Raw genomic sequence first — 23,023 nt, forward strand, 5'->3', positions numbered from 1 at the left:
AAGATCCTGGCTCTTTTAACTGGCCCATTTAGACCTTTTACGTTCCAACTAATAAAGTGTGTTCCCATTTTATCCATATTAAATAATTTTTTTTTCAAGCCTGTAGAGTAGTAGTGGAGCATGTATAAACAATAACAAAAATAAAAGAAATGTATGAATACAATAAGATACATCTCTTCAAAAACCTGGAAAAAAGGATAAATAAGTACATAAAAGATATGCATTGGCAAAGTCCAGGGGTATCCCTCCCTTTAACCCATTCTCAGAACAAAACCCAAATTATGCCTATACTTGTATCTCTTCTTGAGTCAAGCTGCAGGCTAATCTCTTTACGCATGGACTTCATTTGGTATAACCTCATAACGCACCTAACTAGTAGGGCTCCCAGAAAAAGAGTAAGGCACTAAGGTACACCTTGCAAGACAAACGTGAAATATATATATATATATATATATATATATATATATATATATATATATATATATATATATATATATACAGTACAAAGATTACATATCTACAACCAACAGAAGGAGCTTAAAGAAATAACAAACAGCCAAGACTGAATTTAGTGCAGGTTTATCAACAGCCAAAATCTTCAGTCATAGGGCTGTAGACAAAATAAGGACCTGGAGCCTTAGTTAAGGTTGGTGCATGTTGGCTCTAGTTTAGACTGTTTCTATCTAAAGTTCAAATGTCTATTTACCGGACCTTTGATTAAAGAACCTCTGAGCTTTATCAGGCGAACTGAAGACATGTATGTCGTCGCCCAGAAGAACACGCAGCCGAGCCAGATATAGCAGGTGAAACCGAATGTTCTTCTGATACAGAGCTTGTTTTACGCCATTGAAAGCAACGCGTTTCTTTGTAAGGGTCGTCCTGAAGTCCTGGTAGATCCTGACGATGGCTCCCTGGTATCTCAGCTCATGATTCCTGACCCAGTGTATTATAGCTTCTTTTTGTTGAAATTTGGAGAAGCAAACCAGAAACGGATGCAGTTATTCTGTCTGGCTCTGAACGATGGAGATCGGTGGGCTCTCTCCAACTCAGGCGGTGCAGGGAAGACATCTGGGCCCATCATTTGCATTTGCAGCTCTGCTAAGAACTTGAGTGGGTCTTTACCATTTTCCCTGCCTTCGGGGATGTTCAATATGCGGAGATTGGATCTTCGTGAGCGGTTCTCGAGGTCCTCGAGTCGATCCAGTAGACTTTGGTTCTGAACACGCAGTGATTTCACAGTGGATTTGGCTGCTGTTAGCCGCTCAAAGTTCTCCCCGGCCACGGACTCAACCGAAGTAAGGCGGGTCTGAAAAAAGTTAACTGTGGCTTGTAGTGATTCAGTTGAGACTTGTAGTGGTTTAACTGCTTCTTGGATCAGGAGAGAGATCCTCCTTGAGCGAGGACCTCTGCTTTGCAAATTAAGTGGACAGTTGATCCATTGTAATGAGCGGGGCAGATGCGGGTTCTTCCAGCATGGCAGCAGTCTGTGAACTCGCTGCGGACGTGTTAGCAAATGAGGCTAACTTCCCCGCAGTACTGGTAGCGACGCGCGTAGCCAGAATTTGCGCTCTTGTTTTGTGTTTAGAGTTCTTTGAGCTGCTAATTTTGGAAGACAGGTTCGAATAGAAACAAGTGAGACACGTTTCATGAGAAAAAAAGAGAAAAAGTCAACAAATAAAGTTAGTACTTAAACTGGGAGGTCTCTCGCCAGCGTCCTTCCCCTACATTTAGAACCTGAAGTCTCTCCTACTCCTCCATCTTAACAAAAATCAGGACACCCCTAAAATGGAGGGATTGGGCTAAGTGCTAGGGGCAAGGGGTGAAATAGCATTGGGCCTTTGTCACCAATGCTAATATTGATTTTAAGAATCAAAATCAAATTTATCAGCCAAGTATGTTAACATACACAGGGAATTTGGTTGGTGTTTCTCTAGTATTAAAAGCAATATAAACAAATTTTAAATACTTGACAGACAATACACAATATGCAATATAAATAATATATACAGTATGCAGACTATATATTGACAAGTAATGTACAGACACTACACACATTATTTACAGACAGTACACAATATGCAAGCAAGATACAGATTATACAGGGTCAAGCAATAAACAAACCGCAATAATCTACATCATGTATGGGAGTAGAATTGTTATGTACAATGCTATGAGTCTGGAGCAGGGTGTAATAAGTATCTGGGCTAAAAAACAGGAGTAGCAGTGGCCCAGCAGATGATATTACTGATCAGCTATTTATGAGGGTGATGGCAAAGAAAAGGCAAGGAAAGAGATTGCTTCTCTGTCTGGCAGTCTTAGTGTATAGGGTTCTATAGTGGCTGTAGGGGAGGAGTTGAAAAGGGTTGTGATCAGGGTGTGAGGAATCTGTAATGATCTTCCATGCCTGTTTCCTGGTTCTTGAAGAGTATGAGTCTTGGAGGATGGGTAGGGTAGCACCAATGATTTTTTTCAGCTGGGTTTACTGTTTGTTGCAGTTTCTACACTGCTCAAAAAAATAAAGGGAACACTCAAATAACACCTCCTAGATCTGAATTAATGAAATATTCTCATTGAATACTTTGTTCTGAACAAAGTTGAATGTGCTGACAACAAAATCACACAAAATCAATGGAAATCAAATTTATTAACCAATGGAGGAGGTGGAAAAACACACTACAGGCTGATCCAACTTTGATGTAATGTCCTTAAAACAAGTCAAAATGAGGCTCAGTATTGTGCGTGGCCTCCACGTGCCTATATGACCTCCCTACAACGCCTGATGAGGAGGCGGATGGTCTCCTGAGGGATCTCCTCCCAGACCTGGACTAAAGCATCTGCCAACTCCTGGACAGTCTGTGGTGCAACGTGACGTTGGTGGATGGAGCGGATTCGATCCGATTCATGTCTGGGGAACAGGTGGGCCAGTCCATAGCTTCAATGCCTTCATCTTGCAGGAACTGCTGACACACTCCAGCCACATGAGGTCTAGCATTGTCCTGCATTAGGAGGAATCCAGGGCCAACGGCACCAGCATATGGTCTCACAAGGGGTCTGAGGATCTCAGGATCGGTCCCTAATGGTAGTCAGGCTACCTCTGGCGGGCACATGGAGGGCTGTGCGGCCCTCCAAAGAAATGCCACCCCACACCATTACTGACCCCACTGCCAAACCGGTCAAACCGGGACTCTGTCACGTCACATGTGCTCAGTGTGAACCTGCTTTCATCTGTGAAGAGCACAGGGCGCCAGTGGCGAATTTGCCAATCCTGGTGTTCTCTGGCAAATGCCAAGCGTCCTGCACGGTGTTGGGCTGTGAGCACAACCCCCATCTGTGGACGTCCGGCCCTCATACCATCCTCATGGAGTCGGTTTCTAACCGTTTGTGCAGACACATGCACATTTGTGGCCTGCTGGAGGTCATTTTGCAGGGCTCTGGCAGTGCTCCTCCTGTTCCTCCTTGCACAAAGGCGGAGGTAGCGGTCCTGCTGCTGGGTTGTTGCCCTCCTACGGCCTCCTCCACGTCTCCTGGTGTACTGGCCTGTCTCCTGGTAGCGCCTCCAGCCTCTGGACACTACGCTGACAGACACAGCAAACCTTCTTGCCACAGCTCGCATTGATGTGCCATCCTGGATGAGCTGCACTACCTGAGCCACTTGTGTGGGTTGTAGAGTCCGTCTCATGCTACCACGAGTGTGAAAGCACCACCAACATTCAAAAGTGACCAAAACATCAGCCAGAAAGCATCAGTACTGAGAAGTGGTCTGTGGCCCCCACCTGCAGAACCACTCCTTCATTGAGTGTGTCTTGCTAATCGCCAATAATTTCCACCTGTTGTCTATTCCATTTGCACAACAGCATGTGAAATTGATTGTCAATCAGTGTTGCTGATTGTGGACAATCAGCAACAACTGAGAGTGGACAGTTTGATTTCACAGAAGTTTGATTTATTTGGAGTTATATTGTGTTGTTTAAGTGTTCCCTTTATTTTTTTGAGCAGTGTAGTGGTAGATCTGAAAAATATGTGGGTATGATTTCTACTGTTGCATGTTTGGGTACTATTGCATGTACCTCTCCATCACAGATGGATTAAAAACTATCGTCTCAAAACTATCATAAAACAATGTTTAAGAAATCAGTCATCCACAGAAATATACAAATTATACAGAAATAGGCTCCAGCACCCCCCCCCCCCATGACCCTGACAGAGAGGCGGCTTAGAAAATGGATGGATATTTGTTTTACATTACATGAACTGTACTGTTGTTTTTCTAACAGGATCGAGGTGTTAAGGAGGACGAGCTTCAGAGCATTCAGAACTACTTGCTGACCATGCATGAGGTGAGTCTGCAGACGAGGCAGCCACGTAGAACCTAGCCTCAGCCTCAGATGGTCCGCCCGCACAGACACCGAGCGACTGATATCTTTTGCACGCAAAGCCGACCACAACTGCAGAGATTCTGTCAGTTGCCTTCTGAGTGGCTATTCACATGCCTGTTTTTTATCATTTAGATGGAAACAAGTTTTGTTTTCCCAGCTAAATCCAAGTCAGCAAAAGCAAACAGCTGCCTGTGCTGAACATTATGATGAAATTATGATGAAGCCTTTCAGAGCTAGATATAAATCTGTACCAAAACAGCCAGCTTTGATTGATTATTTAGCATGTCCGTCAGACGGCCTCCCTGAGAATGGAGATCCTCTCTAAGAACAGGCAGAAACTATTTAGAACCCAGTACTATAATGATTTCCCAATGTAATGTCGGCCGGTAATGTAACGTGTTGCTCTTAACTTGGTCAAAAAATGTCATTAAACTCGAGAACATAATAATTTAAATAAAAAGTAATACATTGTTTAAAAACAGATCAACATTATTTTCTAATAATTTAATATCTTAATACATTATTGGGAATGTATTATTTACAAATTATTTTTCAAGTGGATGGTATAATACAGTCTGATAAGGGCGGGGGGGCTCGATTCTTAGAAGCATTGCAGTGCCGATGTAGGCAATTCTGAATTGTTACACAAATGTCAAAAATTAATTTTCTAATTAATTTAATTGATAGCGTAATTTTGACGGTACACAAAAGGCAGAACTTTTCAAAGTGTGGAAGAGCACAGTCTGTAGCATGCAGATGACAGTAGCATGTACTGAGACATATATACAATGTCCTAGTGTAGGCTAAAAATATAAAATAAACAAAAACACATTAACTGCTCTGCTTTAAGCAGTCGCTCAGCTACAGTTGCTTTTCTTGCATCACCAGCTGGAAAATTTCCCACAAAGTAAAACAGTTTCTTGTAAAACATCCCTCAATGTTCTACTTTTTGCAAGGCTTCTTTTACAAGGCTGCTTCTCATTTTACAAAGTTGCTTCTTCGTCTCCAAAATTATCAATGTTTGTCTTCAGTCTGTCTCTTGCCTTTTTGTTACCTCCTATCTGGGTGAACTAGCAATCATAGACTGTGTTAATTTCAGTGTTTAAGATAATTGTGTTTGAACAATCAACAGAGTTTTATTTTATAGCAAAGAAGGATTATTTTATATTTACCTAGAAATCTAATTCTGATGTGGAGATGCAGGTTGTCGACCCTTGAGCTAGTGTATTGAAGCATTTTGGCTTATATGGAGTTGAGGCAGAAAACCATACTACATGTTTCCACCCGTTTTCCGCCTGGTTGTAGTTGCTGCCAATCGGACGACCAACAAGCAAGTGATGTCATCTCTGAATCATAATCTAATCAAATCATGAGGTGCCTAGAGATTCCGACCCCTACTGTCTGATATGTCTGATGTTATGATGTCATTCATTTTTAGTCCATATTCTACATTTTGAAGAAAGCACAAAAGCATTGTAGGCAAACTCTGGTAACTAAGTATTGCATTGTCTATTAAAAAAAAAACCAATTAAATAGATCAACTTAAATATAAAACCCATATTGCTCTGAAAATATGATAAATTATAATAACGTAATGATGTATTACATGTGATCAACTCTGAAAAAGAATACATTTCCAAAATGTAATGACATTATCAATAAAAAAAAGCAGTTTTTTAAATGTGTAAATCTGAAATATCCGTTCAGATATGTGTGACAAGTTATTATATGTATATATTTTTTTGGGTTACATTTCTGACCAAGTGCAATTATAATAACATTTCTGGGTGATATTACTTACTGGGAAATTATTACATTATTGTCTTCTACAAGCACAACTGCAGTGCAAATGAACTCTACCTAGGTGCTGAAGTACATTAGGTCTCAGAGCTGTCTCTGCAGGCATGATTTGTAATTCTAAACTGAACAGCATGATGCGAATCTGTAGCTTCAACACCTCTAAACCCTTTCTGAAGGCATTTATAGTGGGTAATAACTTTAATTTTATGTTTATTATTTTTTCCCCTGAATCATTGAAACAATCAGAGAAATTATGTGCATCTTTTACCCTTTCAATAAATATATAATATTACTGTGTTACATAGATATTGTATAACTATGTAATTGTTAATGTAATTAATCAGGTTTGAATAATGACATTAAAAGTATAGCAACATGTTCTTCTAAGGGTTAAATAACAGCTGAGTGTTGGTAATGAGTTTTGTAATAGACCTGTTATTCACATCCATTTCAAATGGCACAAATGCTTTTACATACCATTACCAGTATAACATATAACTGCACTGAAACGCTCCTGTACTGTTGCCCACAGGACGAGAACCTCCACGATGTCCTTCAGCTGCTGGTAGCGCTGATGTCTGAGCATCCAGCCTCCATGATTCCCGCCTTCGACCAGAGAAACGGCATCCGGTGAGCACTGCAGCATGGGCAGACGAGTTAGATTGCCTCTCATGCACTCTTTCACACTGCCGAGTGTGCCCGCATGAATTATTCAGCCTCATCTACATAAGAATATTCGCATATTTCCATATTTATTTCATTCCTGACAAGCAAGATCAAGCCTTTGCCCCATGTGTCTAGCTAATGAAATGTGGACGGATTTGATGAAGTTATTTCCCCAGCGCGGCTTTACTTTTCGCACATATTAGTTGATGTTGCTGTGATGAAACAAGCTTGAGCCAGCATGCGCTTACTCTGCATTACACTAGCACTTTTATCTTATCTGACAAGTCTTATCGAAAGACATATTTCATTACATCTAGATCACTGCTAAAGCAGAACTATGTGTTGATGCTCTTTTTTTAATGCTACACTATTCAAAATAAAAACTGAGCATATGATTCTTGGAAAACCTTTACTTGGTATTGAATATTTAAATTATGTGGAGATTCTTCTACTTTTGAAAAACATTTTGCTTATCTCTCATTACAAAAAATGACTGAAATGGAGTCTGTGACATCACTCCAAAGAACCCTTTATTTTGAAGAGGAATTCTCAGTTATTATATCCTGTGCTTTGTTCAGAGTGGTCTACAAACTGCTGGCTTCCAAGAGCGAAAGCATTCGAGTGCAGGCATTGAAGGTGTTGGGCTACTTCCTCAAGCACTTGGGCCACAAGTGAGTAAATTTCATTTCCTAGACAATTACATCCAGTTTTAATGAAAAAATAATGTCCTGTCTAAGCATTATTACCTGCCCACTTTTCACCATAAGGCATTAGTGAGGTGCCTAATGTCTTTTAAAGGGCTCATATCATTTAGTTTATATTAATGATACTTATGATGCTTGTGTCATATTATATGCAAGAAAACACTTTTTTTACATGACCATTTTCCTTCTTTTTTTATCTCTTAGAATCAGATTCCTGTATTTCACCTCATTCAAAATGCAATTCAGGGTGAAATACTTCTTATAACCTCAGTGTAAAAGAGTGGGACTAAACTGATGTGGGCTGAACAGGATGATTTACAGCATCTCACAAAAGTGAGTCCACCCCTCTCATTTCTGCAAATATTTTATTATATCTTTTCATGGGAGAACATGAAGTGAAACTTGGATATAACTTAGTCAGTGTACAGCTTGTATAGCAGTACAGATTTACTGTCCTCTGAAAATAACTCAACACACAGCCATTGATGTCTAAATAGCTGCCAACACAAGTGAGTACATCTCACAATGACCATGTCCAAATTGTACCCAATTGTGTCGTGGTCCCTCCCTGGTGTCTTGTGACTCGTTAGAGTTACAAGGTTCCAGGTGTGAATGGGAAGCAGGGCTGTTAAATTTGATATTTGGGTACAATTCTCTCATATTGGATATTCAACATGGCACCTCATGGCAAAGAACTCTCTATTTTTGTGGAGAGCAACAAGTCTATTTCTCATAGAAATAGACTTGTTGCTCTCCACAAAAATAAGAAGATTGCTTACACTCTGAAACTGAGCTATAACACGGTGCCCTCGGTCATACAGTGGGTTTCCAGGACAGGTTCCACTCCAAACAGGCCTTGCCAGGGTCGACTAAAGAAGTTGACTCCACATGTTCAGCATCATATCCAGAGGTTGGCTTCAAAAAATAGATGCATGAGTGCTGCCAGCATTGCTGCAGAGGTTGATGAAGAGGGAGGTCAGCCTGTGTTCAGACCACACGCATCAACTTGTCTCGTCCCAGAAGGAAGCCTCTTCTGAAGCTGACGCACAAAAAAGCCCGGAAACAGTTTGCTGAAGACAAGCAGTCCAAGAATATGGATTACTGGAATAATATCCTGTGGTCTGACGAGATTTGGCTCAGATGGTGTCCAGCATGTGTGGCTCCCTGGTGAGGAGCACCAAGACAACTGTCTCTTGCCTACAATCAAGCATGGTGGTTGTAGCATAATGGTCTGGAGCTGCATGAGTGCTGCCATCACTGGGGACCTGGGGTTCATTGAGGGAAACATGAATTCCAACATGTACTGTGACGTTCTGAAGCAGAGCATGATCCCCTCCCTTCAGAAACTGCGCTGCATGGCAGTTTCCCAACTCAATAAAGACCCCAAACACACCTCCAAGATGACAACTGCCTTGCGGAAGGTAAAGGTGATGGACTAGCCAAGTATGTCTCCAGACCTAAACCCAATTGAGCACCTGTGGGGCATCCTCAAGCAGAAGGAGGAGAAGTGCAAGGTGTCTAACATCCACCAGCTGCATGATGTCATCATGGAATAGTTGGAAGAGGATTCCAGTAGCAACCTGAGCAGCTCTGGTGAATTCTATGCCCAAGAGGCTGAAGGCAGTGCTAGATAATAATGATGGTCACACAAAATATTGACACTTTGAGCACAATTTGGACATGTTCACTGTGAGGTGGGTTCACTTGTGTTGCCAACTATTTAGACATTAATGGCTGTGTTTTGAGTTATTTTCAGAGGACAGTAAATCTATACTGCTGTACAAGCTGAACACTGACTACTTTAAGTTATATCCAAGTTTCATTTCTATTGTGTTGACCCATGAAAAGATATAATAATATGTTTGCAGAAATGTGAGGGGTATGTAAATGTTCTATAATTTAATGGATATATGTATATTTAAAGCGAAGAAAAATCTATTTTCTGTGATATGGGCACTTTATACTGTCTCACTGACTATGTTTACACGCAAAGATGGTTGCCAATCCAATTAAATACATTCCGATTTAGATTAAGACTGAGGTTTACATGCACTGTACTCAACAATCTGATGGAAAATCTCTGTTAATATGCTCACTACAAGAAATACGATCCAAAATGATGTGCTCGTGTAGGGTACAACTTAGTGGAGTCCAGTCAGAGTGAGACGAGCAACAGTGTGTTTAAAATGATGTCAGACTCAGGAGGATGTCAGACTCATTCACATGTACTTATTACAGAATAGCTGAGGAAGACGTCATGTTCTGAGACATAATAGCTGGACGCCCATCCCACTACTGTCTTTTAAAGATCAGAGCATAAACTTCATCATGATTTGACACACATGCTCAGAATGTACTTAAACTTTCCGATTGGGAATGTAATCGGATAAGGGCGTTTACATGGTTATTATTCATGTATTTAACAGATTATTTACAGGATTACTCACCTCGGTAAATCAGATAGAAATTGTGTTCTGAATGGTCTCAATCAGACTAGTCTATTCTGACTGAGGTGTATACTTGGACGTGTTATATTCCGATTGAGCTGTCAGATTATTAATGGATTATCAGGCCGCATGTGGCTACTGATTCTTATTAATATTTTTTACATACAGACGTATGCACACGTTTGAATATCCCTAGACAAATGATAATGATGTTCTGAAAATAAGTTAGCACATCCTTTACAGGGTATTTAAATATGCTCATTCTGTTTTTTAAAAGTTAAATTCAGCACATAAACGGTAACTGTGTAATAAAATGTGCAGTGCTGTGTTCTCTGTGGAGGATGTAGAGAATTTTACATATTTTCACTTGGAAAAGCAACAAAACATCATTGTACCAGGGCTACCCAAACTTTTGCATACAACTGTATATTGATTTCAACTAATGTGCTAATTGTATTCATCTGAGTTGCAGTTCGGCACTGGTGGTATTTATTTGAATGGCTTAGTGTATCTGTCAATATTTTAGGTTTATTAGTTTTTTTCAGGTTTTCCTTTATGTTGCACTAATTTATTGTTTGATTATTTATTTATTGATTGATTGGTTGAGTGATTGATTATACAGTACAGCTCTTTCATGCACTTTGTAATAAACTTGAAACTTAAAATAGACTTGAAAAATTTCAGGGTAATATCATCCTTATGGACAGCACATAAGGACCCTAAAAGGACATTTAAGTTCCACAAGTCTTAAGTACTAAACCACCTTCGGCTTGTACTACCAACCAACTAGACTTATGGCTTCTTATCACATAGCATATAGCACATTTTGTCATGAGCCAGTGCTAGTCTAGTCCAGCCAGCTGCTTTTCCGCTTAGCTTATTCTGCATTCTGGGCAGCCCTCCACTGCTCTAGGCAATGGGTGGGCAAATGATTGGGTCCTTCAAGCCTGATGAATAAGAAATAAGACAAATGAAGAGGAGGGAGAGGTGTGTGTGTACGTGTCTGTGTGTGTCAAAGTGAGAGTTAGATCAGCAGAGTGAGTGTGTGTGTGTGTGTGTGTGTGTGTGTGTGTGAAGGATGTTTTAGGTATTAGTGTTAGTTTAAAGAAATGTTTTTTGGTTCATTTTGTGAAATGAGCTAAATTAGCATGTGTATTTGAAGTAAGCTGAATTAGTTTGATTTGATAGATTTAAAACTAGCCCCTTTAAACCATCTATTAAAGAACCCATGTTAATAAGTCCTTTATAACATGTATGTGTGTGTGTGTGTGTGTTTATGTGGCAAAAACATTCATAATTCATTTTTACGATGATTGTATTCCAACCTCTTTTTATCCCTTAGCTGTTTTTATAGCTATGTCCTTAAGATGTATGTGATATATGTAAATGGCCACTGTTCTGATTGCCTGCTCTGTATTGTACCTCATTTAAAAGCAGTGCAGACTGAAACACTCCCTACAATGATATATAAGTGGATACATGAGTGCTCACAAATGGGTTATTCCAGCTTAGTTCTCATATCTTAGTTATCATATCTCACTGGGTGCATTTGACTGAGTGAATGTTTTAGCAGTGTTTGCATACTACATCAAACTCTTATTAAAAAACAAAAAGGAGAACATTTGAATTTTCCATGATATGGGCCCTTGGATTATTCATAATGCCTTGTAGCACTAGTTATCACTGTTTTATACTGTTACAACATTATAGTTCTTACAAGGTTCTGTTCCTAATAGCCTACTGGGAGATATTTGTTGCAACAAACTGATCATTAACAGCCTATTTATTTCCTTTTGATCATCTCTAGACCTGCTGAACGGCAGAAAACAGCCTCCACACTAATTTTCTTATCCGTCAGGACTGCTGCTTAAGCTTTAAAGCCAGCATTATATTGACATTTGCAGGCTTGTGCTGCAGTTAGCAGTGGCCTTGTATAAATCATCTTCAAGCACTTTCCCCCATTTGCATAGTTATCAATAAGTAAGCGTCAGGCTGTTGTGTTTGAAGGCTCTAGAGTGAATTTGGTGCGGTGGTGGCAGGCTGAAGAACAGCAGCCATTTGTCTGAACTGTCCCTTTGCGCCTCTAGGCCCTGCTGCATTCTAATGTCTAACGCCGCAGCTCTGCTGAGCGATGCGCTCTCCGATACTTTGTCACTGTGAACGCTGCTCCCTTTTTCCTGCATGTGTCTTGAAGCAGCGTCTGGAGATCGGGGCTGATTTGTTATTTCGTGTCGTTGTGAAAAAGTGACGTTAGCCGACACTCTGCTGGAGTTGGCAAGCGAAATAGCTATCTCGGCCTGTTCCTGTTGCCTTGACATGTTTGTGTGTTTCTGCAGGAGAAAGGTGGAAATCATGCACACACACAGCCTCTTCACACTTCTGGGCGAGAGGCTAATGCTGCACACCAGTACAGTGTCAGTGACGACGTACAACACGCTCTATGAGGTAGCACATCTTCTGTTCACGTTATTCTCAAGCATGTGCGAGATCTGTGACGATCCCATTTTTGAGGTATCTTGAGGTGACATTCAAGCATTTTCCAACCTAGTCTCTATCTACTGCCCCTGTTTCATATGGCTGATTACCACAGACAAACATTTTAGCATGGCTTCCTCATATTAGGAAGAGAAAAGATGATTTGTTGACTTAAAAACCCTTATAATGCAACACATTCAGAATTCTGTGAATAAACAGTTGAAATGCATGACTGTGTTACCAAATTTGCAACCACTGTAATTACACTATTAATAGTTTGTGTTGAAGGATGATACCGCAGCTGTTCTTATGTGTTAAGCTGCTGAACTGAAGTACAAGAAAGTGCATCACAATTACTGACCGTGGTAATCGGCCATGTCCTAAAAGGGGTTTCATGTTTTTTTTTTTGTTTTTTTTTTTTTAGCAGTAAGGCATTTTTCTATTGTTTTCAGTGGGAGAGACACATTTTGTGCATTGTGTTTGTACCATGTTCATGTTCAACATCAATGTTGAAAAAGTTGAGTTGAAAAAACTTTAAATACCCTAAATCATGAGTTTGTTTTCTACTTAAACAGCCAGATCAAAGGATAAGCTGGCCTTTTCAGTTTTAATGCAGGGGGGATTAGTGATTGCAGACCTTCACTTTTCTACATAAATCATAATATAAACAAAAAACCTTTATTTTATTTTAGCTTGTTTTTGCTAACAGCACCTCATTTTGTCTATTAGCACCTCATATTGTCTAGTGTGACAGCACAGCTGGGGTCTTATCAATGCACCACATTAGTTTTGAGATTTGTTTTTATGTTTTGTCATGTTATCCATAACTAATTTTAGTTATCTATTAATAGCAGCAGCCCAGTGTGGTAGGCAACGATTTTTTCCCACCTTTAGAAAAGCACAGTGTGAACCCCCAAACATATAAAGGAGGCTTTTGTTTCAACAAACTTGAGAATCCAAAAGGGATCGATGCCTTCAACAGAATTAATCTGCTTATTTTGTTGGGCTATGAGCAACACTCATATTGAAAGGAAATGTATGGCATTTATTTTTATATATGTGAGATTTCCAATATATTGTTTCATTCCAAAAATATTTTAAAACACAATAGTACATTAAACAAAGTTAGATTTTTTGCCATCTTCAACTTTATATAAGAACATATTGATATTTCTTTTCCAAATGGATAAACAGTTAATACAACCTCATTTCCCAAAAAGTTGGGATGCTGTGCAGAATGTAAATAACAATAGAATGCAATTATATGCAAATCAAGTAAACCAGATTGTTAAAGGAAAATACTACAAAGACAACATATCAAATGTTGAAACTGAGAAATGTACCACTGTGTTTCATCACTTCTTCTTGTAACATCACTTTGTAAACATTTGGCAACTGAGGAGTCCAGTTGATGTAGTTTTGAAAGTGAAATATTTTCCTCTTCATGTTTGATATAAAATCTCAGCTGCTCAGCAGTTCAGGGTCTCCTTTGTCGTATTTTTCATTTAATAATATGCAAAATGTTCTCAGTGGTAACAGGTCTGGACTGCACGCAGGCCAGTTTAGCACCCGGGCTCTTGTAATACAGAGCCATGCTGTTGTAATACATGCAGAATGTGGTTTGACATTGTTTTGCTGAAAAGGCCTACACGTCATCTGGATGGCAGCACATGTTGCCAAAACATGCATTTATACTTTCAGCATTAAAGGTGCTTACACAGATGTGCACATCACCCATGCTATGTACACTAATGCACCCCTATACCATCATGAAAACTGGCTTTTGAACTGTGCAGTGATAACAAGCTCAGTGGGAAGGACACAGTGTCCATGATTTCGAGAAACAATTTCAAATTTTGAATTTGTTGGACTACAGAACACTTTTCCACTTTTCCTCAGTCCATTTTAAATGAATTGCATTTGTGGATGCAGTGGTGAACTGTGTTCACAGACAGTGGTTTTCAGAAGTGTTTCTGAGCTCATGCAGTGATTTCCACTACAGAATCATGCCTGTTTTTAATGCAGTGCTGTCTGAGGGCCCAAAGATCATGGCCAGCAAATACTGGTTTTTGGCCTTGTCTCTTGCATACAGATATTTCTCCAGATTCTCTGAGTCTTTTAATGTTATTATGTGCTGTAGATGATGAAATCTCCAAATTATTTGCTAGTTTATGTTGAGAAACGTTATTCTTGAATTGTTGCATTATTTGATCGTGCAGTCTTTCACAGAGTGATGAACCCCTCTTCATCTTTACTTCTGAAAGACTCAGCCTCTCTGGGATGCTTTTTTGTACTTAATCACATTACTGACCTGTTTCCAATTAACCATCAGGTGTTTTTTTAGTATTACACAACTTTATCAGCCTTTTGTTCCCAACCTTTGTGGCATCAAATTCAAACTGTTAAAATTCAAATATTCTTCAAAAAAACAATAGAATTTCTTTGTACTGTTTTAAATGAAATATAGGGTTTAAATTATTTGAATATTGTTGCATTTTTCTTTTTTCTATTTCTTGCTATTTTCTATATTTTCACAGCGTCCCAACTTTTTTTGGAAATGGGGTTGTATAAAATGTCAGTGTTTTGTTAGTGCTGAGGGTTATGTTTGCATTTATTCATTACTCAAAACTTTGTACTGTTTCTGATTACTCAGATTTGTGTTCTACATTCTATAAATTCCTTTCTTGTTCATCCTTTAGATCCTGACAGAACAGGTGTGCACACAGGTTGTTCACAAGCCTCACCCTGAACCCGACTCTACTGTGAAGATTCAAAATCCCAGTAAGCTTTGCTGCAGTGCCTCGACAGTCTGCATGTGACCTGTAGCTAAAGATAATAACTAATGGTCATTCCTTTCTGTCCAAATACCAAATTAGGCTATGATGATATGTCACTTTCTGAACTCTTGCTTCTGATTGGCTCACACGCACAGTCTGTCAAAAGTTTGGGAGCACCATTTTTATGTTTATTTTGCAGAAATCAGTATCACAATAATGTAACTACAGACTAAAAACACATGGAAAAGCTGAGATGTATGTACAAGTGCAGTGTAAAATGTGCCTAGATGTGACTGCAGTATACGCTCACAATGCGTCTGAAGTATACTGCTAATATACCTCAAGCAAAAAGACTTCAGTTTGTACAATGAGTTTGTACATTGTCAGAAATAAAGGTGCTGTACAGGTAAATGTTTTGTTCATTAAGGTACAGAGACTTTAAATGTACCCTCAAAAGTACAGTACTTTGCGAAAGTTTTAGGCATCTAAGCAAATTTTTAAACAATTTACCTCAGCAGTGAGTTTATCACAATATACATTACAATAAAGTCATATTCATAATTCAAATAAACATAAAAACAATAAAAAGTAACAAGAATTTCTTGGGTCCATATTTTCCTTGACACCTTCACAGCCACCACAGAGACTTGTTAATATCATCAGTTACATCATGAGCAAAATGTAATGAAGCATATAAAATCATTATTAATTAATATTCCGTAAATTTTTATTCAAATATTAACACTTTTCTCAGCAAATAATCACAAACTACACAAATAAATAGATTTTGAAAATGTGTCTTGGGTGCCTAAGAATTTTGCACAGTACTGTACAACAGTTTTAACATCCAGTTGTGTACCTTTTGTGTACCCAATTTCCCCCTTCTATTACATATTTGTGCCTTTTCAGGACCTAATGTTTTAAAACAGATGATCATTTACAAAAGGGTGGAAAACAGCCTGGGTGTGTGGAGTCAGTAGCTTTTGAAAAATATAACTGCAATGAGGTGCAGTTATGTTCCCCAAAGGTATTGAGTACCCTTGAGAGTACCACCCCAATGACAAGAAGGGTATCACCCGAGTGAAAGTCTGAGACCTTTTTTTGGGAGTTTTTGGTGCAGTGTGTGCTGACTGTTGTTGTTCTGAGACCTTCTCATGATTGTGATTAGTCTATGTGAGGTCACATGGATGCCTGCATCACTCCACAGATCCTCTGGACATGCTGAGAAGTACATAGTCCTATAACAGTGTGTTTGGCGGTAGTTTGCATGGTCCATGCAAACTGTGCGCTTAGGCTCATGCACGTTTTTACATATAAAAAGCATTAGTGCAGAGTTGCTAGTGTATTAAGCACTACAGTTACAATTACAAACACATTTTAGCTTAAGCAACTTTCATATATGTGAACTTTATAGGTTTACAATTAACTCCAGCCCATTTACTGGTCAATAATTATCAGCACTCCACTACCCCATCCATCAGTGGAAAGAGACCACCCTAGAACCACTGCTGACCAGATATATTTGCTTGGCACTGGTACAGGTGTTCCAGGCACGATGGTGTTGGTGATTTTTGCCTCATGTTGCCAATCAAATATATCTAGAAGCTGATAAAGTGCTAGTAGACAATTGTTCGCAGAAAGGGTGAGCTATCGTCTCTAACTTTGCATATACGCGGTCAACTAGGTGTTTCTAAAAAAGTGGTCAGTAAGTGTTTAAAGACCCCACAGCATCATAGCATTGACATACCTTTGCCATAAACATGCCATGGGAGATGTAATATGCTGCCATTAGTTGTAATGACACATAATGTCCAGTAATTCATAATATTTGATTGCGTCATTAAGAAAGCCCATCACCATTTTGGTAGGCAAGCTGTAACTCTGTGCTCTGATGGAGATTATTTTGTCACCGTTGCTGCTGTTATAGCCCTGCAGGTGAATGAGGATCAAGAAAAATAGACCAGAATGACCATGAAAAAGACTAAAAGAAATGTGGACACTTTAGATGCCTTTCCCAGAAAACGCTACGGGGAGAAAATTTGCTAGATTGATGAACTAGATCTGTATAACTTGCACACGTCTCAAGTTCAGAAAATTCCAATGCATGAGATTTTAAAATGAATACAAGCGGCTGCTAAAATTGCAAAATGTCTGAAATAATGAGCATATACATATATGAAGCTTCTTTTTTGAATTTCCCTTTCCATCTTAAATGGTGCAGCAGGTTAATTACATTATTTACAAAATGTTATAGTTTAATTGTTAAAGAAATGCCTTAAATGTAGAACAAATTGCGGAAAAAAAGGTGGCGAATAAGACAAGATCAGCATACCTCAGAAGATGCTTTAATATACCTCAATAAATACATACTTAATCCTATTCTTTTGAAAACCACATACTTTGTATTTTACCTACTTCTTTAATGAGGGGACTTCTAATGGTACAGCACTATTTTTGCGTATTATTTAGTGTGCCAGGTAACAGAGAAACAGTGATTTCAATTTTCATTTGTTGTCACTGCAGCAACAAATCAACTAAAATCAATGCAAAACCATCAAATGTATTGGTTATTAGGCTTTAGAAATTTTAAAAAGTGTCCAAAAAAGTGTTTCACTGGCTTTGCTGAATCTCTTATGGCTTTGTTTTCTTGTTAAAAACCACCACAGTGCTGCTGAATGCACTTGAAATTGCCTGCCAAATGGTGGCAGTGCTGTTGTGAAGTCATTTGGAGTACTATCCATATAACAGTGTCATGTTACCTTCACTTTCACTTCAGCTGTCATAATGTTTGATCTCATGACAGCTAAATAGAGAGCACAGCAGGAATTAACATGTGACATAAACTGTAACGACATCAAACATTATGCCATTTGACAATTATTAGTAAAGGTAACATGACACTGTTATAATACTGAACAAAATCTGTCAGGATAATCATCTGCTATGATATAGCATGTTTATGCAATGCTATACTATAGGGTTCAAGTATCGTCTTACTGATTTCAGTAAAGCTGCTGTGTCTGATGCAGATGGTTTATTTAACTCTGTGTGTTTACCAGTGATCCTAAAGGTGGTGGCCACTCTGCTGAAGAACTCCACGCCCAGCGCCGAGCTGATGGAGGTGCGCCGTCTCTTTCTCTCCGACATGATCAAGCTCTTCAGCAACAGCCGAGAGAACAGACGGTGAGAGCGCCTTCCTCTTCAACAGCCCCCCATCCACAACAATTAGACACCTGATGAATGGATCAGAGTGGGGGGGGCAAATGGGGGACATTGTTCTCCTTGGATGTTCAGTATTTAATGGGCCCCCCCATGACGCTAAATCATCCTTGAATTTGCAGCATGTTTCCATGTTTCCCTTCCGGCAGATGTTGCAGGCGCACACATGCATCAACACTCCTACACACACACACACACACATACAGACACAGACAGACCCATCTGCATGAGCACATCAGAGTCAGTGATGAGTCTCATGACAGCCCGCTCTGGCTTTCTGTCCTTTGCTCTGTCAGATGTCAAGCCGTCCATCATTCACCCAGTATGTGCAGTGAAGGTTCTTATCATGACACTTCATCCTCTCTGTCATTAAGATTAGAGAAAGCGGCTCCAAAAAATGACGCTCAAACACTTCACGCTTGAGCGGGTCTGTTACAACACCTCTGCGCTTCCCGGAAGCATCCTCATCACACGCTCCCTGACGGCTGCACAGAGAATGTATCAGTGCTGCCAGCTTCTGATGATGGGCATGACTGGGATTGTATCAGCTCAGGCTGACCTGATCGCTCCAACCTAAACCTACTGCAGACAGATATAGCATGTAGAGATGTTTAATATCTACATAACATCTTACATGAACACTTCTTAACATGCTCATAAAGTCCTGTTCTATTTTCTGTGAAAGTTTTCATTTCTGGACAATCAAAATTGAAAATGACCTGGCTTTGCTCCTTTGGACAGAAAGTCCTTTGACACTTTGACACTTTGCCTAGACTTTCAACCTCTTTTACTTATTTTTTCTTAAGCCTTTGTTTACACTTTGTTATTCTTTCTACTTTTTACTTTGTCTTCTTTAAACATATTAAAAACCAGGTCATTTTTATGTTGAAATGAGATGTTTCACTTAATTTGAAAAATGTTTTTTGAGTAAAATGTCTAGATTAATATAATGTAAAATGTAAAAGTTATGAATGTTGATTTAAACATTCATGAACTTGATATGAAGTCTTATAATGAATGTGTTATGTAGACACCCTTCAAGTGAAGTGTTACCAGGTTTTCTGTTGTCCACAACATTGGGGCAAATAAAATACAACAGTTTATTTAGTTTATTTTCATGAGGGTCTTTGGGTATATGCTGCCATTCAGAAGGTTGGAAGTATTTCTCATATTAATAATTCATGTCATTATAAAATATTGTTAACTAGATACCAGAAGGTTTCCCTCAATATAAGTTTCCAACATGGTTATGACCATATTGAATATCTATTGAATATATTTATTGTGATCTGCTTTGAGATTTTACCACTTCTCAAATATGAAGTTTCACTATGGTCAAAATTATTTTTAACATTACTGTATCTGTTGTAAACATGGCTAATTGCTTCATACAGATGTGCTTTATTAGTCTGGAGAGTGAGATTTTCCAGTTTAAAGGCTAGAAAATTCCGCTTTGATGATTGAAGGTGGGAGGAACTTTTGAAAAATTACTTTGGGGTGGCTAATTGAGGACAAGCTGTTTGAAAATGATTTTTCCACCAATCCAGAATGAAGCCAGATAGCTAACATTACTACTTTACATCTGTTTTTATTAGCCTCTATGTCAGTGGTCATGTTAGCAGTCAGGATTTCTTCACCACATTGGTAGGAATTCCCACTAGGTGTGTGATGTGTTTGTTTAGTGCATGTTGGATATTGTAGTGAGGGAACATTGATGGACAAACAAAGATAAATAAATTGTAGTTTTAAGCCATTAACTTCACTTTTAGTCTTATGAAATCAACATCTTCTCTGTTTATCATCTAAATGTCTATATTTAATATCATCTCATTATTTCAGTTTCCTTCAAATGTTTTGAAGCCTTGTTGTTATTTAGCACTGACATCATATTAAAATCAATATATACTTTTAATTGCAATAAAAATGTTTTGTAAAATTGAACATATTTATTCCAAACATCTGAATCAATGTGTGCTGTTTTCTTTTTCCCTTGAATCTTTTCGTTTTCCTTTGGTCTGTTCCCTCAACCCAAGCCTTTTTTTCCACTGCAGACAGAAATAAAATATGATTTTCTATAAACCAAGAGATCCACACCCAAAGAAAAATGTATAGTCATCATTATATATATTTATTTGCCTTAGCTTGGTTTTATATTGCTTAAAATGATAGTGTACCTTTACGTTTTGTAAGTGCACCATATGTGATTCATCTTATGTCCTGTTTCCTTTTGTTAGGTGTCTTCTCCAGTGCTCTGTGTGGCAGGACTGGATGTTCTCGCTTGGCTACATTAACCCCAAAAACTCAGAAGAGCAGAAGATCACTGAGATGGTCTACAACATCTTCCGCATCCTGCTGTACCATGCCATCAAGCACGAGTGGGGCGGCTGGCGGGTTTGGGTGGACACTCTCTCCATTGCTCACTCTAAAGTAAGTACCCACTTCTCAGATCAAAAGTGGCACCCTCTAGTGGACATAAATAATATAACTTAATTTCATGATGTTACAATAAACAGTTTCCTCAATGTTTCATCATAGTTAGCAAGGCAGCATTGCCTTGCAAGTTGATTATTCAGTAAGATTTATAATTATACTTTATAATTTAGCAGTAAATAATGAATCACATCTGAAAACCATCTGTTTCTGTTTCCTCAGGTGACATATGAAGCCCATAAGGAATATTTAGCCAAGATGTATGAGGAGTACCAACGTCAGGAGGAGGAGAACATCAAGAAGGGTAAAAAAGGACTGGTCAGCACCATCTCTGGTCTTTCTGCACAGGCCTCTACCATCAAGGGCACTCTAGAGCTAGACGACAATTCTCAAACCCAGACTCCTGAGAGTGAAGCAGATGATCCTGAGACTACAGAACCAGGACGGAACCTTCTGGCTGAGGCCAAAGGACCTGAAGTGGAGAACCCAGTCTCCGGGGTGCGGGTTGAAGTCCATGACCTACTGGTAGACATCAAGGCTGAGAAGGTTGAAGCTACGGAGGTCAAGCTGGATGACATGGATCTTTCTCTGGAGACTCTAGGAGTGACAGACAATGGAAGCCTGGTGGAGGTCGACTCCCTGTTGGACAATGTCTACTCTGCTGCTGTGGAGCAGCTCAACAACAATGTGAATGATGTTTTGGTGCCCAAAACAAGCCTGGAGGACAAAAACACCGGCCCTTTGATCACATTGGCTGAAGAAAAAGATGCCGTGCCCAGCAGTAGCACCTTTCTTTTTGCTCCTGTGGGCACCAGTGCAGCTGAGAATTTGTTACCTGAGATAACACCTTCTGAGCCTTTGCCCCTTCCAGGTGGACAGCCCCAGGTCCACACCAGCACCAGTGACCTGGGCTTGTTGGCCCACATGACTGGCGGATCAGATGCAGCCTCCAGCTCTGTAGCTCTAGAGGACTGCTTCAAGATCCAACCCAGTCTGGGGGCTTTTGGCTCCTCCTGTCAGACAGAAAGTTCTTCCAAAAACCCTGAGCAGGCTGAGGCAGAAGCTTCTGGAGGGAAAAATAGCATAGATGCCACCAGCACCAACTCAGACACGGAAAGGGCTGATGATAGCAAGGAAAAAGAGATCAAGAAGATCCAGACCACTGCCACCACACAGGTGATTGCAATCACTAGAGTTGTGTGTTTTGGTTACATATCTATAGTAAGTCTGTCAAAAGTTTGGGGACCACTTTGTTTGGCGTTTTGAAATTTCTTATTGGTACTTCTCAGAAAAATAAGCACAAATAACACCAAACATTTTTAACCATAAAAGACCCATTACTTTAGGTATATATTGCATATAGTCCATATTTGAAAATGACATAATTCTGAGCTCCAGCTTTCCACTTTTCAGGTCAGCTTAAGTATTGACAATTAGGAAACAAGACAGCCAGTCAATCAGTTTAGGCTCTTTAGGCTTATACTGTAATATATGGCCAAAAGTATGTGGACATCCCTCCTAAATATTGAGTTCAGGTGTTTCAGCAACATTATTAACAGTTATATAAAATCAAACACAGAGCAGTGCAACATTAGCAGTAGAGTGGGTCATACTGAACAGCTCAGTGACTTAAAACATGCCAGTGGCATAGGATGCCACCTTTGCCACAAGTCAGTTTGTGAAATTTGTCTGTCATCTGTAAGTGCTATTATTGTGAAATGGGAGCAACAGCACCTCAGCCACAAAGCAGCAGACTGTTCAAACTCACAGAGTAGGGCTGCTGAATGCTGAAGTGAATAGCACATAAAAATCTCCCATACTCTGGTGCATCATTAGCTATAGAGTTCCAAACTTATGCTGGAAGCAACATCAGTATGACAACTGTGCATTGGATCTTCATGAAATGGGTTTCCATGGCTGAGCAGTTGCACACAGGCCTAAGATCTCCATATACATTGCCAAGCATTGGCTGACACTGGAATCTGGAGCAGTGGAAATGTGTTCTCTGGAGTGTTGATTCATGGTGCATTCATTATGGCAGAATACTGGACAATCTGAGTTTGGTGGATACCAGGAGAACTCTACCTACTGGACTGCATAGTGCCAACAGTAAAGTTGAAGGGTGATGT

The 23,023-nt window shown here is 39.4% G+C and overlaps 1 protein-coding gene across 5 annotated transcripts in view; it reads left to right on the plus strand.

Annotated features, from left to right (window-relative positions):
* Positions 1 to 23,023, plus strand: part of nbeab (neurobeachin b) — a 481,645-nt gene that overhangs the window by 193,290 nt on the left and 265,332 nt on the right. For all 5 annotated transcript variants that reach the window (XM_037546398.1, XM_037546400.1, XM_037546401.1 and 2 more), the window contains exons 15-22: positions 4,275 to 4,337; positions 6,709 to 6,806; positions 7,421 to 7,513; positions 12,330 to 12,438; positions 15,168 to 15,249; positions 18,305 to 18,428; positions 20,699 to 20,891; positions 21,117 to 22,070. In XM_037546398.1, coding sequence (XP_037402295.1) covers positions 4,275 to 4,337; positions 6,709 to 6,806; positions 7,421 to 7,513; positions 12,330 to 12,438; positions 15,168 to 15,249; positions 18,305 to 18,428; positions 20,699 to 20,891; positions 21,117 to 22,070 — 1,716 coding nt within the window. The remainder of the gene's footprint in view (positions 1 to 4,274; positions 4,338 to 6,708; positions 6,807 to 7,420; positions 7,514 to 12,329; positions 12,439 to 15,167; positions 15,250 to 18,304; positions 18,429 to 20,698; positions 20,892 to 21,116; positions 22,071 to 23,023) is intronic.

The sequence above is a fragment of the Pygocentrus nattereri genome, chromosome 17 (assembly GCF_015220715.1).
Source record: "Pygocentrus nattereri isolate fPygNat1 chromosome 17, fPygNat1.pri, whole genome shotgun sequence".
NCBI lineage: Eukaryota > Metazoa > Chordata > Actinopteri > Characiformes > Serrasalmidae > Pygocentrus > Pygocentrus nattereri.